At 42.5% G+C, this 17,843-nt stretch overlaps 1 protein-coding gene across 1 annotated transcript; it reads right to left on the bottom strand.

Moving 5' to 3' along the window:
- Window positions 1-2,106: 2,106 nt before the first annotated feature.
- Window positions 2,107-17,242, bottom strand: LOC112571084 (fork head domain transcription factor slp2-like). Its single transcript, XM_025249892.1, is given in 4 exon segments — window positions 2,107-3,402; window positions 3,405-3,461; window positions 5,444-5,744; window positions 16,161-17,242. Coding segments are annotated over 4 exon segments (1,149 nt in total). The 5' UTR covers window positions 16,596-17,242; the 3' UTR covers window positions 2,107-3,046.
- Window positions 17,243-17,843: the final 601 nt, after the last annotated feature.

Genomic DNA, 17,843 nt, shown 5'->3' on the forward strand with positions numbered 1-17,843 from the left:
TCGAACCGAGCGAAAAGACACAATAAATCATTCTTGACGAATTTTACAACATCGGAGGGGGAGTAGTTTCCGCGAGCAATTTCTACATCACACTTTCTCGTCCCTGGAAAAGCTTCCCAGCCTCGGTTTCGAGTGTATGTCAGCCTCCCGTCGGCGAGAGAAATACAGTGGCTGTGATTTGATGGCCCATTGTTTTGTCACAAACAAGGCAACTCCACACAGAAAGGGCCCAGGTAATTTCGTCTGCAAGGATGCCTCGTTTTTGTTGCTGCAACCCTCGCCATGACACAAATCTCTTTGTGATAGTGAGAGCTTACAGTTTTCATTGAGCGCACGTGCGGCTTTCTATGGGGAGTAAAAATAGCAAATCTCATTTTCATGTCTGCTTTGCAAATTCTGTTCTTTTTCATACCTGCGTGTCTTTTTATAATTTTCTGGTGATGCCCACTACTCACCTGGGCGAGTGGCATCACCTGGGTCCAGCAGGTAAGTGGGACGAGGTTACACACTCTTGCGTCTTCACGGACGAGTAAAAGGAGATGTGGGGGAGTGGGGAGGTATCTTCAATGATTGATTTCCGTCCTGTTTTGCAATGCCTCTTGGATAATGCGGCAGTTTTTTATGGAATGTATTCTGCAAGGAGAATGAGACAGCCAGCTTTATAGGAAGGTACAATTTCCGCAACCCTCAGCCTCGTAACACAGAGAGCACCTGATGCAATATAGTAATGACAGGACAGTTTTATTTTTATATTTGCACCTGCATAGTTGGCTTGTGTAGCCTTACTGCTTACTTCACAGCTAGTCTGGAAATACATTCACGAATGTGCGTGGGTGAGTGTGTAGAGGTAGACGTGAGTGAAGGTAGACATGAGTACTAGAAGGTAAATGCGAGTTTGTAGTGAATGTGAGCATAATGTAAGCAAATTCGAGTAAAGGTAAATGTGTGCAAAGGTAGATATGTAAATGAGTATGCGATGGCTGATGTTAGTGGTGTGTGTGTGTTTATAAATATATATCTAATTTATTTCTATACAACCCAATGGATGTAGGCGTGTGATGTGTATACAGGCGTCCTTCTCCCTAATGTCCTCTGTCTAATTAAATGTGCAAACAACCTGTACCTGAGTGCATCTGTGTTCTCCGACTGGTAGCTAACACCTGAAATAGTTCATCTCTTTCACGGATGAGATCTAAGGAAGTGATGGACATTGACCTCAGCTCATCATCAAGCGATGTCTTAATTCTGGTTTCGCAGTCAAAGGTTCGTGTTTAATTAAAAGCCGTTCACACACGATCTGGATTCATGTCGATCGCCAATCTCGGTTGTCATTGTGTCCAAACCTACTGCCAACTCTTCCAAGATCGTTGTTACTACATACAAGTGACTGAGAGGTTGCAGATAACTTTGTATCAGTCTTTAAACTGAACTGGTAAAAGAAAAAGCAGCCAACAGCTTCCCCACTCTGTGTCCCATTACTTTCAATCGTTCAGCCCCTTAATTGTAGTTTCGTCTACTGTTGCTTCGTCATTTATTTCGTATTATTACCAATTATTTCGTGCAAATAATGTTGCAGACGACTTTGTACAAAGCTCCTTTTGCTTCAGTGACACGATAATGGGGCTTTCCACCATTTTCTCATTCAGTGCCTTCCTCGCTCTCTCTCTCTGTGCGCATGCGCGTATTAAGCAGAAATCGCTTCCCATGGCAAGTTCTCCCCTACTCCTATCCTGAACCTAGTTCCCGACCTTATGTTGGAGGTATTCAACGCAGGGTTATTACTGGCTAACAGCAAAACTGGGTTGATGATCCTCAATTAAAATACGAGCGACGACAATACGATGATTATAATATGCCATCTAGGGCTAATGGCAGATTAATAACACAAAACATACCAAAGAGAATACAAATAGACAGCTAGATAAATAAATAGATAAAATGGTAGAAAAATATAATGAAAAGACAGGAAGAACAAAGAAAAAAGGGAAAGAAAGAAAGAAAAACAAAGAAGGAAAGAAAAAAACATACAAAAGTAACTTGTATATCGTAGAACTCAGATTATTCCACAGAGGTGACAGAGAACTGTGAGAAATAAAACAATTTCTGTATATTTCATTTTGTTTTTTTCATGAGGATACACTAAACAGTCGTGTTAGCGTGCATATATATCAGTGTATATGTACACATCTATACGTACATAAATACATACAACATCCAAGAGTGTTTCAACTTAATTAATCAAATACAGGTAATATTATTATAATTTTTAATGAGAAGAATATCTGATTAATAGATGCCCGAAGGAGTCAGACCAGCGCATGCACAAAAAATGTTTGACTGGGGTTCACCCTGACTCTCCTATGTAAGCTGACTTTTGTCTATACTGTCGTCAGCTATCGGAGAAAACAGATATTAGCACAATACTGAGATAGTTCTGACCATGGCCGATTAATAGCACTTAATTACACTTGACATGGCGGTTGTATGTGTACAGGTGCACAGGGACAATACAAACACACAAACACACAGCTTCACTATGATGTTCTGCCATGACTGTTGACCGGTGTGAAGGAACTGTTGGGCGATCCTATGAGTGCTCGCGGCTCCACTCTCATCGAGTTCCTGACTGCGTCCATCGCAGACTCCTCCATCCCCTGCAGGCTCCCAAACACCGAGGCAATGGGAAAGTTCGAGAAGGTGGCAGCGCGCAGGCGCCCGTACAAGTCCGAGGCAAGCGTTGCTGCACTTCCGCTACACGCCTGCGCATGCGCCAGAGGAGGCATGAGGACCGGGGCAGCGGACGCGCCAAAGAACAGGGGGAAGTTGGTCGTTGGAGGAGACGTGGCTGTCCGTCCTTTATTTTCGTTGTCTGTCGCTGTCTCGCTGTCCCCGAGTTTGTTGGCGCTGATGTCGGCGCGCGAGCTGGAGGAAGATGCGCCAGGAGTTGTGGTACCAACACCAGCATCAACATCAACTCCTGCAGCCTTAGCGAGGAGTTTGTCGATGGAGAAGCTGAGCAGGTTGGCCGGAAGTTGCGGGAACTGCGCTACTCCTGTTGGTGAGTGCTGCTGAAATAGATGCGCGGCCTGTGCGTGGGGATGAAGAGAAGGGAGATGAAAAGGCCGAGGAGGAGACGGAGGAGGAGGCTGTGGGTGGCTATGCTGAGTGCCGTTGGGAAAGGAAAGCGGTGGTGGGCGCCACCCAGCCCGCAGCCCATCCCGAGTCCCAAGTTGATGCCATGGGGGAATGTGTACCCTGAAGAGGACAAAGCCAGCTGGAAAGCTGCCAAGCGATCAGGGGTGGTGTAAAAGCCGGCGTACCCCGGGTAGGTCAGACCCATCCTCTTGATGGCAGCCAGGCGGTTTCTGGAAGCGGAGGAGGACCGACGGCGCAGCTTGCCGTAGTTCCTCCGATGAACACGTCATCGCATGAGGGATCGAGCATCCAGTAATTCCCCTTACCTGCAACCAGCACAAAACATCAGGTGACCGAGTACCACTGTGTTGTCTAGCTGATAACCTATCATCACTGTGTGTTGTCTAGCATGTTGTTAACTACATGTCAAAAGACAGTTTATTTCAGTCACATTCTCCCATCTTCTCTCTGGACATGCCAACAGACAGCAGCAGACAACCAGTATCCAATGTTTCTGATTTTTTCTTCAAAAGGAAATAGGAAGTCCAAAGAAAAAAAAGAAACCTGATATATTATAAACTGTATAAAATAGTTACTTGTCTAGCACAAACGTTTTAACGACCAAGTGTCTCTCTTCCCTTCACTTTCTTGTACTTTCTGTACTTACTATAACAGTGAACAGTGATAGATACAGATATCAGAAAGACAGAGGGACAAACAGGCAACAAAAAAAAAAATAAGAAAGAAAGAAAGGACAAAGGGATGCAATGAACGAAAATGAGACAATAAATGTACAAAAGAGATGTTCAGATAGAAAGGCTAAGACCTATCTCCTGATACAATCTGGAGCTTTTAGCCCTATATCATCTTTCATCCAGTAGATACGATTTAAAGCTGAAGAAGCAATCTGCCTTTTTTGTTTATACTGGCACTCTTCTCCCTTTCTTCAGATTTCCTGTTGCTGATCAGGCCTGTAGCTATGGATGTCCGAGGAGAAATTCCTCTCTTCCCTAGTTGGAGGCTACATCTTAACAATAGGATAGTACTGTTGAATAAGAGAAGAGGAAATCTCTAGTTAATCTGTGTGTGATCACCAGGGTTGCAGCAAGGAACCGCTAGGATGTGTATTGACTCTCTTTTCTCACATTTCTTGGTACCAACTGCAAGACCATCCAGCGGCTTTTTCCAGCATGAAGTCTTAGATGTCAAGATTAAAGTGGTGTTAGTGTTTACAGTTCCGTTCATACAGAACACAAATAACTTTTGTCCCAATCGCCACTAATTTTAGATAAGCACCTTGCACTAATTTTGGGTTAGCTGGCTGCATCTTTGAGCAGAATTTTTGCGACAATATCCAATAAGGGGTTCTCTCAATTACTTATGATGGAGTCCTTGTTAATTATTTTGTGTTCGACTCGTTGCAGTAATTTTGAATAAATTAGTTGCAGCAATTTCCACAAGAGTCGTTGCAAGAATGTTTACCTTCCTGCGTCCTATCGGACTTTTTTAGTTATCTTGCTACGACCGTCCTTTGTTTGCCCGACCAAACTAACTTATTCGGCATGTTTCAAGCAAACAGATTGCACAAGCAGTGCACAAATAGAATTCACCAAGAAAAAGGAGAAAAAGAATTAAACACACACACAGCTTTAGGGTGATAAATTATCATGAACATAAACATGTGTGATAGAAACAGTTTATTGCGCTATCAAGTTAACTTTTTTTCCCAAAGCAGCTTTCCATTTAACCTCTGTAGCTTTCTGTCTGGAAAAAAAAAGAACAGACGAAAGGACATTCGAGTTTGTTTTAATTCAGCCTTGTACCTCATTTGCAGCTTTATGCGCAGTTTACACGTTCAGTCTGCATCGTTTTCTCTACGCTCATGTATAATGGAACTGCGCACGTGTTCCCCTGGCTACAACGAGCTCTCAGCGAGGGCTGAGTGACACAACAACACGAGCATCAACACAACCGGGGTAAACATCCATGTCCGTTTACTGTGTCACTAAACGTGTTTATATGTTTATGTAATGTGTCTATTATTTAAATTAAGTCACATTGTAAAGGAGACAAATTTAATATATGATGTTTCTTTACCGATCATAAATTCTGTCTTTTGCGTTGCATGACGGTTTTTTTTTTTTCTCTCTGAGTGTAAAAAAAAAAGAAAATTCCCCAGCCCCCTCCTGGGATTAAAGCCAGCCAAAAAATGAAAATCAAGAAAGAAAGAAAAAAAAGAAAAACAGAGGAAAAGAATGAAGCACAAACAGCTTAAAGTGACCACACAAAACGTGGCCTTCACTCTCACCTGGGTCGTCATAGTGACGTGGAACCTTGAGGAAGCACTTGTTGAGGCTGAGGTTGTGGCGGATGGAGTTCTGCCAGCCCTGCTTGTTGCCCCGGTAGTAGGGGAAGTTCTTCATGATGAACTCGTATATCTGGCTCAGTGTCATCCTCTTCTCCGGGCTGCTGCGGATGGCCATCATGATGAGGGCGTTGTAGGAGAATGGCGGCTTGTCCGGCTTCTTCTCGTCCTCGCCTTTGGTGCTGCTGACGACGGTTTTGGTGTCGGGGGCCGTCTGCTCGTCTTTGCAGTCTCGCTTGTCTGCCTGCAAGACAAACTTAATTCTTCAGGTTGATCGGATTAGAAATTTCACAGGTGAGAAAAAACTGAATTTAGTCATCCTTCTGTTATTTTGCCTTGATTACTGTTTCTCATGGCGTACAAACATGAGTAAATCTCGCAAGAGAGCTCCAAAATCAGAAAATTTGACAAGGGTGGGAATCTGGAGAGGTTAAATGTTTAGGTTGGAGATATCATTTTGTAAGAAACAGGAGATAAAAGGTGATAGCTCGTCATTGCTGGTGAGAGCGGTACATATTTATATGCATAAAAAATGAAGGCTACAATCAAACAGTTTCTTGACAGAAATCAAGGTAAAATTAAGAGATGTACGCTGGCGGAACTATCCTGCGACCAGTTGATAAAACTAATATTGTTCACGATAGAAGGTCTTTAAAAAAACAGCAACAACAATTTAAAAGCAAGGTCTGAAAACTTCCAAGAATTTTAACTGGTGGTCTTAATCCTTAGCATTTTAAGGATAGTAACACTGATTTCTGTCATTTTTTAAAATTATTTTTATTCTTACTCTTGCATGGGTTCTCTTTTAATTTAAATGAAGTTATTCTTCCAAGAAAGAAAAGCGAAAAGGAATAAAATATAAAGGAAACAATCAGAGCGAATAGTTTTCTTTGTCAGACCTATTTTATTTCTGTTTCTGTTTCAAATAATCTGTCACAGCGGGTGGTAGATGGCCATGACAGAAGACGCTTATCGCCACTGTTGTGAGAAATATGAAGTCTTAGGTTCGGATCCCGACTCGGAGCAGCATGCTCATCATATCATATCTACCCGGTTTACTCCGCCAACACCATCATCCCCACCCCAACCAATTCACCCATCCCCAGTATGATCCGATACACTTCTCAAATAAACCACCAACCAGCTGATCCTCATCTCATCAGCCTCGAGCTCGGTGCGGAACCACTGGTCTACTTAGGCTACGCAAATAATGTCCCCAAGGCTGTGGCCCTAGGGAAGTGCAGCCTCGCCATCGATTGCTAGCTGTCAGGGGAAGTCAGCGAACAGCCCCACAGAGTAGCTTCCCTTTTTGTCTGTCCATGCGTGCTCTCGCGTCTTTCTTCGCCTCAGTGTTATTACACATGGATTTTTTTTGTTCCTGTGAGGAGAAAATGGTGATTACTTTCAGCATCATGCAGGACTTTGTTGTTGTTGTGCCAGGTTCACAATATGTTACCTTATGTTCACAATATGTTGCAACGTGTTGCCAGGTCTGTGTCTACTAACCCTGACAATCGCTTGTTAAAATTGGCTTTATGGAAGCCATCTTGCCTCTGTCAATATCTAATAACACAGTAACAACCTGTACCTTGAATTGAGGAGGATGTGGAAAATATTTCACTGAGCATTTAGGATATTATTGTATGAAGGTGGAATAATTCTTAATTACACAGGTGTATGTGATGCACACGCGAGTAAGCATAATTGCCAACGATTTTGTTACAGGAACATAACAGCAGCATTAGGTTTGTAAACAAAATTCCGAGCGTAGAAATGGACGACAGCGATAATCATGATACTGATTACGACGACGACTGTAAAGCAATGAAATAAATAATGCGAAAGAAAAAAAAAAAGCACGAAAAAAGACCTTAAAAGGAAAAAGAAATCAAAAGAAGGAAGAAAGAAAAAGAATAAAAAAGCAAAGAAAAAATGAAAGAAATAAAAAGAGAATAAATGGTCGGGAAAAAGAAGAAAATAAAACAAAGAAATGCTGTACGTGATCTTTAAAAAATGAAACACGTTTGGTAGAATTTCTTCAGTCGGAACTGGACGTCCACCTGTGCACGTGCGTGCAGGTGATGTCCATAATGGACCGAGCAGGTCGTCGAGGTCATCGATGAGTAAAGAAGGCGGGATGGTGGTAATGACTTGCTGTCACCGCAGTAGATGCTGAGCTCTTTGTTTACCTACAACACCAGTTAAAGACACAACCTCGCGAGATTCCGGTCAGCACAGGACCTACCTCGTCTTAGAGAGACCATGTCATTAGCTGCCAAGCAGGCCTTAAACACCAGTTCAAGTCTCGCCAAGAGCCTTGATCTTTCTGCCGGCAAAGAAAGACAACTCCCAGACTCATTATGTCTCGCCATCTCACATTTCGCCGAGAGTTGTAATTGACCAAGGGCGGGCACCCAGGCGACACCTCCATGAGGGCCGTGAATGCAACAATGGGCTTTGAAGCAGTTAAATCTTGGAGGCTAGGATTTCCATCTAGATTCTCTTTTCCAAAGTGGCAAGTGAAAAAGGAGCTGAATGCTTGGCTGTTCGCCTTCAAATCTCAGGTTAACGATAAAATACATTTCACATTCAACAAGGAAGGCTTGAGGGCACGGTGTGAAGAGGATGAGTATAGCCTTCAGTGAAACAAAGCGTGGAAGCTGAAAGGAATTCTGAACGATTAAAATCACGTTCCAATAAACATTTATTATATTGTACTGTTTTCAATTCCCGAAATAAAGTTCCCCAAAATTAAGACATCAGTTTGATTAGTTGATGCTGAAAACTTTTGACACAAGTACAAATTATTTTCTCCAAGAGATAACCTTCCCGGTGGTTGGGGAGGGAGGTGTTAGAGACTACTGTCACTACACTTTTCTCGGGGAAAGGGTGTGTGTGTGTGAAGGCAGCGACCACCTCCTCTTTCTTGTTTTCTTTCGTTTGCGAACCTTGGTCAGGTAAAGCTTGGTCCAACGAGGGGAGAAGGAGGATACAACAGTAAACTTTCCGGAAAACGTTCAATTACAACGACATGCGCACTGCTTCATTTGAGTTTTTAAGGGAAGTAGGGGTTAGGTGAAATATTGGTTACTATCCACTCTGTGTGCACATTCATTTCTGAGAATTTTACAAGCAAGACAACACCAGCTCCTCTCCCTCTTTATACCCATGAACCACTACAGTAGGAGAACTATATGAACACGCGACACTCGGGGTAGCTAGATTAAAACGTTACACTCGTGGTAACCATAGCAACATGCCACGCCTGACATAATTGATACTAATAATAATAAATAATCAGCTTTTCTGCAAATAAAGATGCCGAAGGAACAAATGAAGTTAGCAAAAACGAGGTAAGGCGAAATCAAAAGACAGACAGACAATCAAGCAGGGAGGTCGACAGACAAGTGAGACAGACAGACGGAACGAAGGGGTGCAATCGGAATGAAAAACACAGGTATCTATTTGTTACTGCATCAAAAGGAATCAATTTTAACACGAACTCCGACTTAGTTGCTTTAAATAGTTTTTTTTTTTTTAAATTTTATACCTTTCGCAAACATTTGTCAGAACTTTTTTATGTGGAGCGGTGGAAATATTAACATTTTGATTGTAATCTTCACAATGCATATGTTGTTCTTGAATATAGTTTACTGTTAAGTATGTTTGTATGTTTTGGGTATTTGTGAATTACAGAAAAAAAATTGGTAGAAAAACTCAAAGCGTGTAACTACACAACAATAAAATTGAGCTACTTCCCTTTCATTTTCTCCAACTCTCCACCTAGAGTTTGTTTTCTTTAAAAAAAAATCACTCTATGCACAAAAAGACAGCATCTCAGAAAATAAATAAATAAAGGCTTACTAATCGATCTGTGAAATATGAAAAACGGCAATCACAGAAATACTTTAAAATCGTATCAATAAACAAATCTGAACATCGAAAGACAATATGAGTCCTTCACTGTGATCATCACAAGCGCTAAGTATAAAATAAAGTTATTATTGCAACCAACACTTCTTACATCAAAGTCAAAGTCCTTCCAAACCTAAAACTAAGAACACAATAGCCAAGCCATGAAGAATAACCGTAACTAGAAGTCATTAAAAAAAAAACCTGATGAAAATTGTAAAACTCAATGAAACTACAATGAAAATAAGAGCAAACACACTACCATCAGGACTTTTTAGCGGAAAATTGGCCAAATACTTTTAAACCTTTAGTTTTTATTATTCATTCAACATTCAACATTAAACATTCAAGATTTATTATGTTGTTTGTTTGGGGTTTTGTTTGTTTGTTGTTGGTTTTTTTTTGGGGGGGCAGGGCGGGGGGTGGAAGGGGAAAGAATGTAGAGAAGTGGCGAAACTTTTGCGAGGTTCAGAAAATGTTTATAAACTGATTGTGTTGAGCATCGCAGTGCAGCCTCCTCATCACTGCACGAGATCCACAAGTGTTCCAGATGCTCTGTGATCGATAACCGGGTGAAGCCCGCATTTTTGTGCCACGGCCATTGTTTAGAGCACTCACAAAACTCGCTTTCCATTTCTTTCTCTCTTTCCCGTTCATTCAGTCAGTCGGCTAGTCTTTCATGTGCACTTTTATTCTTTTCTTCTTTTTTTTTAGCACAACGTACGTGTGCGTGCGTGCTTTTCTTATTCGTCTTCCCTAAATCAGTTTTCTTCATTCTTGCTGCCTGTCTTCCAAAATACTTAAACTCTGTAGTTTATTTGTCAGATTTCATTAAGTGTAACCAATATACCATTCGCCTGCAAAACTCCAAGAACAGTTGGCAGCACGCTCTCAGCTTTCTGGAACTTTCTAGGAACCAACCATGGCCGCTTTAAATAGAGGAGACTCCGGCTAACTACATCATGTCACGGACTTCTCTCGTAGACAATTCCCAAGTCTCTCGCGACGACACAATCTCCTCGAGTAGAAAAAAAGAAGCAAATTTCCGACTTTACTGAATGATACCCTGAATAGAAACACCTTGAATAGAAACTCCACAGACAAAATGGGGACACAAGCTGTTGAAGTAGACTGTAGGTGCTTATGAGGAGGTTACCTGTAAGTAACAATGTTGCAGGTGTCCATGAAGAGGTAAACTATAAGTGCCGAGTAAAATTTTATTGGAAATGTTTGTAGGCACAAGTGGCAATGAAATGACGAAGTTAAGTTCCAGTACCGATGTTAAAGTGTAAGTGTGATAAGTTGAACTGTAAGTGGCAGTCTGGAAACAAAGTGTAGGTGACAAATTTAAAGGTGTTTAATCTTGAATTTTCATTGCATTCACAAAGGATCTTGGAGCAAAGACGAGGCGCAAGGTGAGACCTACAGACGCATGTGCCAGACTTTCAGATTTGCATGTAAACTGTCAAGTTAAAATTATTATCAAGACAGGAGACTTAAACTTTCTTTAAAACAAAATGTCTGAATGTGTTTTACGGGAGAAGGCGGTACCGCTCCGTGCGCTAAACCAAGAAAACTAATTTTTGTAAAGTCTTAAAAACACAATGCACGGTGCTCACCGATTTTTTTGTTAAATTAATGTCAGCTGAACTCCCATGACACACATTCAGGCAAGTAAGGAAATGACTGTTAATTATCATTAACTGCGCTGTTTAACTGCTGCATGTATTACTGAAGGAGAAATGGTATTGAACTGCACTAGAAAATGGCGGCCTGCCAGAGTGCGCGTGGTCTGACAGCAAGTACTGACACAATCGACACGTCACCATGGAGGGTACGTGTGTGCCGAGCAGTCTCAGACCTCTCGGCATCGAGGGCAGCACACACACACTCTCTCAATAATGACATCTCAGTTCTATATTTAGTAAACTGGGAACAACGGATCTCTGACTTTATCTCAGTTCTATATTTAGTGAACTGGAAACAACGGATCTCTGACTTTATCTCAGTTCTATATTTAGTAAACTGGGAACAACGGATCTCTGAATTTATCTCAGTTCTATATTTAGTAAACTGGGAACAACGGATCTCTGACTTATTCACAAAACCATCTCAGACACATCTCAGTGTAGTAGAGATCAACAGCTCTGTACGTGTGTAGGGGGGATCTCACACTTCAGTCTCGGTTAGCCAGACCTTCTCACTGCTCAAAGCAATCTCACATTTCTATTTCGGACTATTGGGTGAGAGTTGGGTCTCTATCTCCTTTAATATACACACAGATGGTAAATAAAAATAGAGGTTATGATGCCCACGCGAGCGCCCCCAAGGGGAGACGTGTTGTTGGTGCTAAAAGGTGAGTGTAGTCTCGACAAGGCGGGGAGCACTCCATTGACATTCCACGCATGAATGATTTAGTCGGAAAAATCCTTTTTTATGTTTTCCTCCTAAAGTAAGTATTTTGTATTTTCAGCACCCATGAAGCTTAATTTGCCTTGACTTCGAATGGTTTGACTTTTTTACTGGCATAATAAACTGCAACAATGAAGCAACATGTGTTACAATAAAGCAGATAGTAGCAGCGCTTGACACGTATGGTGGGAAGAGTGCTAGCAAGGTAGTGTTGTTGTTGCTGCTGCTGTTGTTGCTGTTGTTGCTGCTAATAGTAGGTCGCTGGAAATAGGAGATAAAGTTTACTGGCTTTGAGTCATAACACGGTGAGAATAGCAAAGCTTGGCTAGCAGATGGTCACACGCTTAATTTCAGGTGTGTGGCATAGTTGAATCTTCTTTTTGTTTGTATGATTGTATATATTTTGTAAATTGTGTATAAGACATATATTTCTTATCACGGATGTTTAAAGTGGAGGCAGCTGCACCTCCTTTGGTGGATCGGCTGAAAGAACTCTCTCTTTCTCCTTTTTCTCTCTCTCTGTGTGATCAGGCATATCAGCTACACGAAGAAGGATGGGTCACCATAGTGCATAAAGAAGAATCGCGACTTAAAAAAATCAACAAAAATTATAATCAATATACTTCGGGCGATTCTTCATTTTAAAAAATAGATGCTGTCATTTATGTTATCTCTCACAAACAGAAAAGGATAATAGGTTCATTGATTAAAAAAAAAAACAAATAAAAAATAATTGTTACTCGCATCACACGTTGTCTTCCTTGTCACCTGTGCCGCTTGGGGCGCTGAGATACGTGAGCTCTATAGAAATGAGATCTTTGTTTTTAAGTTATTTGAAATAAATATCTTCCATATGTTTATGCTGTCTCAGACGTACCTCTGTGGATACATAGTTCTATCTCACCGCTCCCCTTCATTTAAAATCTCTGTCTCACCGAAGCATCTATCTGAGATATCTCGGTCTGGATGGAAATACTGGATCTGTCTCAATGCAATACCACTCAGATAAATATCTCGAGTGCAAGGCACGATCTCACGATCTCTCGATCTCACTGCCGTCTGGCAGCGCTGCCAGGTCCTCTCACTCTGTACAGGAGACTAGGGCCGCATCCGCCAAAGTAAATAAATAATATAATAATAAATATTTATTTATAGAGAGCCCTATCCCACCAATGAAGGTGGACTTAGTGTTAGCCCTGTAAACAGGTGTCACATCCAGGGAGATGTATGTCGGAGCCAAGATACGAATCCACGTCACCCGATTCTCACTGTCGGGGTGGCAGGCGCTGTAGCCACTACGCCACCAACCGCAAACATAGTCAGACAGAAAAAAAAAATCCAACGTACCAAAGCCAAGTCAACATCCTCGGTGTTTTATGAAGTTTCGTGTCTTATTTCGTTACACTGTCATGTCTGTAAATCTGAGAAGATAAACAATCCCTACGGGTATTCTAATGCTAGAGGAACGAGTCAACACTCGGGTAGGTGAACGCCGAAGAACAAGAGGAAACTGCAAAGATAGACGAGACGGGTGTGTGGAGAAGGTGTGGGAGTGGGTAGGTGGGTGGAGAGACTAACACAAGGGGAGGGGGTGACTAAAGAACAGAAAGAAGAGAAGCAGAGAAGCAAGCAGGGCAAACCAGAATTCGTGATGCAGACTGCGACTGTCATCGACACAATTATCTTCACCAGATGACAAAGAGTTACCATGTCCTGTAACGTATCTACGTGACGTACCTTACCTACGTCATTTACCTATACGGCATATCTTCGTAATTTACTCACATGGCCGACCTATGTGACCCAGTCACGTGATGTGCCTCGATGACACGATAACGCATTTGATGATATGATTGCTGTGATTGACAACAAAAGGCAACTTAAAAAAAAAATTCAAAAGTTTAAGTTTGCCTGGCAATTTGCCAAACTGTTCAGTTATCTACATCTGTAACAGTTTAGTACACTTGCCTAGTTGCCAGTACTAGGGATTTTTATAATTTACTTCCTTTAATCCTACAGCGCGGCATCCAGCCACACGATACAGTTTATTTATTTATTTATTTTTTTTTTTTTAAAGGAGCGTCCTGTCGTGTATGCACGAGTATTAAGCAGCTTACAACAGTGTCTAGGGATGTAGACATGTACATAAGTAGAGAATACAACAGTTTACGCCAGTGGTTAGAGAACTCAGCGTACTTCCCCGATGACTCAGCTGTTGAATGCCTACCCGACTTTAGCAGGTTGTTACAGGAAAGGCAGGAAGGGAGGGTAGACGGGTATCGCTCTCACAAGAAAGCTGGTCCCGAGAAAAGTGCGCCTCCCGTAACAACGCACTCCCCAATGACCAGAAAGTCTGGAGACGACTTTAACCTGCTTTTTTATACACCCCAGAAGTTTAACAATATATCCTTTATAAATGAGTCCACCAACTTGCCACATCCTGTTTTTGAGATCGAAAGATCACCTCCGATCAGTCCGACATAGGATCCTTTTGGAATAATTTTCACTTGTTACAAGACTTATTGTGACTGAATCTTTAACTAGTTCTTATTTGTTTAAATTTGTATTTTAAATTGTCTTGCACTTTAACTTTCCAGTCGGTGCAAATAATAAAGATGTGGGACAGTTTCAGAGTGATATTTCTCTTTCCTCCCCTCTCTCTCACACATACACCTGTTATTATTTGATACATGTACTTATTGTTTTAGCCAGCAAAAAAGCAGCCATCTATTTATATGTCTTTTGATTACTAATTCGACTCAGCAACCTACCCCATCCACACCCCACTCCCACTTCTCCGTTCACTTTCTTCACGGCTGCACGCAGTCCTCCCCTTGGCTGTGCACACAGCCGCGCATAATGTTGAACCACTCCCTCCCCCTACTCCTTCCCTTCCTCCCTTTCCCGCCCTCACCCCCCCCATGCCTCTGCATTATTCTTGCCCCCCTGGAGAGTGGCTCTTACAAATATTTATGTTTCGATTTATGACGCACGCCCGGCGAAGCCACCTCATGCATCTACGGGGCCCTACATATGTCAGCCATAATCTGTGTTATAGTTTGTTTATAGACGCTGTCTTCGCCAAGACCTCGCTACATCCATTATATTGCTGGAGGTGTCGTCCAGCCCTCGCTACTCGCCGACCCTCGCCTGCTTTTGCCAGTGACACAAGCGACAGACACAAGTGTTGTGCTCCGAGCTGGCAGCAGCTTTGCAGGTCTCACAAAATAACGACAGCTCCATTATCGACGGGAGGGATGGATGAATTGGGGGAGAATAAAGCCAGCGGAGGAAAGTTCTGAGGGTAACCGAGATAAACATGTTTGTTGACATTTGTAGGTGTGGGTGACGATGTATTAAGGTTGATGACGATTAGGTCGAGGAATAAGATAATTGGGAAGGAGGAGTAAGTAATGGGAAATTAAGGAGACAGCTGGTGCAGATAGTAATGGGAAAGTAAGGAGACAATTGAAGGAGTAAGCTAGTTAGAAGGTTTGCTTGAATCAAGAAAACAAGGGCTTAGCTTTGAAGAGACCGTATTTTCCCGTTCACTGAATCAACAGGAGAAACCGTGAAGTGAACATAATGTATACCTCTTACATGATGGGGGTAGTACAAATGACTTGCCCCCTGACAAAATGGTGAGAATGGCATTTAGTTAATATTATGGAATAACCTTCAAGTCCTGGACACCGAAGATGATTTCAAGAAAGTACAGAGATCCATCTTTGACTGTTTATAAAGTAATCAATCGTCAAGCGCACCCACGAACGCGTGTGTTTGAGTGGAAAGAGAGAAGAGAGAAAGAAAGTGACTGTCTTTTATTGTTGACCTTTTCCTGTTGACCTGTTCCTGCTGTTGTTCCTACTGTTACCTCTTGTTTGGGTTTATTTTGATGTGTCAGAAGTAGCGATAGTAGGGAGAAACTACTTTTATCGGATTCCACACACAGACTCCATTTTTCTTTCTCCTCTTTCTTTCAAAACTGGCTACAATCATCATTTACCAATTCTTCCTTCTCAAATTTCAAACTTAGCTGTCCTCCCAAATTTCTAACAGCCTTAGACATGTGTAATTACATTGCCTTGGCTACTCTCTAATAGATGGACAGAAAGACAGATAACGCAGTTTAAATATTTTTGATATATAAATATAAGACAACGTCTCAGATATTTAGCCAAATTGCGGATTCTACCTCTGTTTATCTATGTCTGTGTCTCTTTTATCACATTTACCCTTCAGTCACTCTTTCTATCCACTTCCCTTCATCCCTTTCTCTATTCTCTTCCTTTTCTTTCATTCTCTCTCTCGTTCTTTCTCAGGAAGTTGCTCTCACCTGGCTGTGCGCATCCTCCCCGCTGCCCCCCATGGACATATCCAGCACCATTTCCTCCTCCGCTGACCGGAGCTGTTCACAGCCCCTCCCTTTGCCATCACTCCACCTTCTCTCGTCCTCCATCCTCTCCTGACTCCGGTGGTCGTCCGGCCGCCACCGTCGCTCCTTCCGGTCAACCATCATCCCCCTGTCCTTCCTGGAATCCGACTCGTCAACGGAGTCACCATGGTCGACAGAGACTCGAGTTTCATCGGCGAACGACGAGGGGCTGAAAGAGTCGTCAGAGGCAACATCCACGGCTTGACAGTTGACATCGCTGTCGTCCACATCAGAGCCAGCGTCAACGGCTCCCCAGTCCTCCTCTCCCAGCACCCTCCTCATTCCAAACGGATTGAGAGACCGCGGAAGACGACCAGGACATGTTGCTTGATGCATCTCTTGATTCTGTTGTTGTTGTTTTTTTTTTAATGACTGTCGATATCTTTTATATGATCTTGTCTGCTCGTCTTCAAAAGATTTTCACCCCTTGCTAACTCATTCGCTCTCATACACGAGAAATGGCGTGTGGACGGACAGAGAAGAAAAATTACGGCCGATGAACCTGTCCTGAGTAAAATGTTTTCCCTGCCCCCCCAAAATGGCGACACGCTCTGGCTTTTTCCCCCCCGTGAAGATCATAGGAGATTTGGTTGATGTTGGTGCTGACTGTTGACTTCCAGGGGTGTCCTCCGTGGGCGGGAAGCGCTTTATACACGTCACTCGTCTTCACTTGCTTCCAGCTCTCGGCAAGACTCGTGAGTCGGCGCTCAACTCGCGACGATTACCTCTCGCTCGCTCATGTTTGACAGCACGCGCAGCAGATAGGTCAGCACGGGTAGGTGCCTCTCAGCCCGGCCTGTCACTCATCGCTGGAAGGCATGGCTCGCCTGTAGGCCGCTCGCAAGCCACGCCCACCGCGGAAAGCTCCGCCAATGACAGATTGTTTCATGCTCGCCGGCAACACTCGTCTGTTTAGAGATAATTAGTCGATTGCTGTCATTATCGGCAAAGGGGATCTTGAAATCCTCACATATGCGCTTAGTCTTCAAGCTGTCTGATAATCAGGTTTTATTTATAGAATTTTTTTCGTGGTTGGCACATTATGCAGGTAGTTTGCGATTATATATTGAAGTTAAAAAATTTATGAGGAGATAAGATCGCAGAATATGTCATTGATTTTTGGATTGATTGATTTGCCGGCCATACATGCTTGAAGTCGAAGGCTGAATGTATTTGCTGCTGATTAGAAGTCCCGTTAGAGTTAAAAGATTTATATTTCCTCATTTCTTACCCTCCCTTCAACCCATCTTTGAAATAAAAAGTCACAGTACAAATGTGAAATTTTCTCCATTATATCTTATCTCAAGATCTCATATTCATTTCAATTTCTAATTTTTTTTTAATCGATTCAGTCAAGGTTTTATTTTTATTGAAACCCTCGCGAAATTGCATGCCAACTGGTTGGTCAGTAAATTGTAGGGTCAAACAAACAACTGGCAAAAAACATTCGAGTGATGCACTTATTTTTGCACCTGCGTGCTCCCGGAGTGGAGGTACCTGCCGATAGACGATGAACACAATGGAGTCGGCGACACCCCGGCAGGTGGAGAAAAGTGCTGGGAGCAACGCTGAGCTGTGTGACGT

The sequence above is a fragment of the Pomacea canaliculata genome, linkage group LG8 (assembly GCF_003073045.1).
Source record: "Pomacea canaliculata isolate SZHN2017 linkage group LG8, ASM307304v1, whole genome shotgun sequence".
NCBI classification, from domain to species: Eukaryota; Metazoa; Mollusca; class Gastropoda; order Architaenioglossa; family Ampullariidae; genus Pomacea; species Pomacea canaliculata.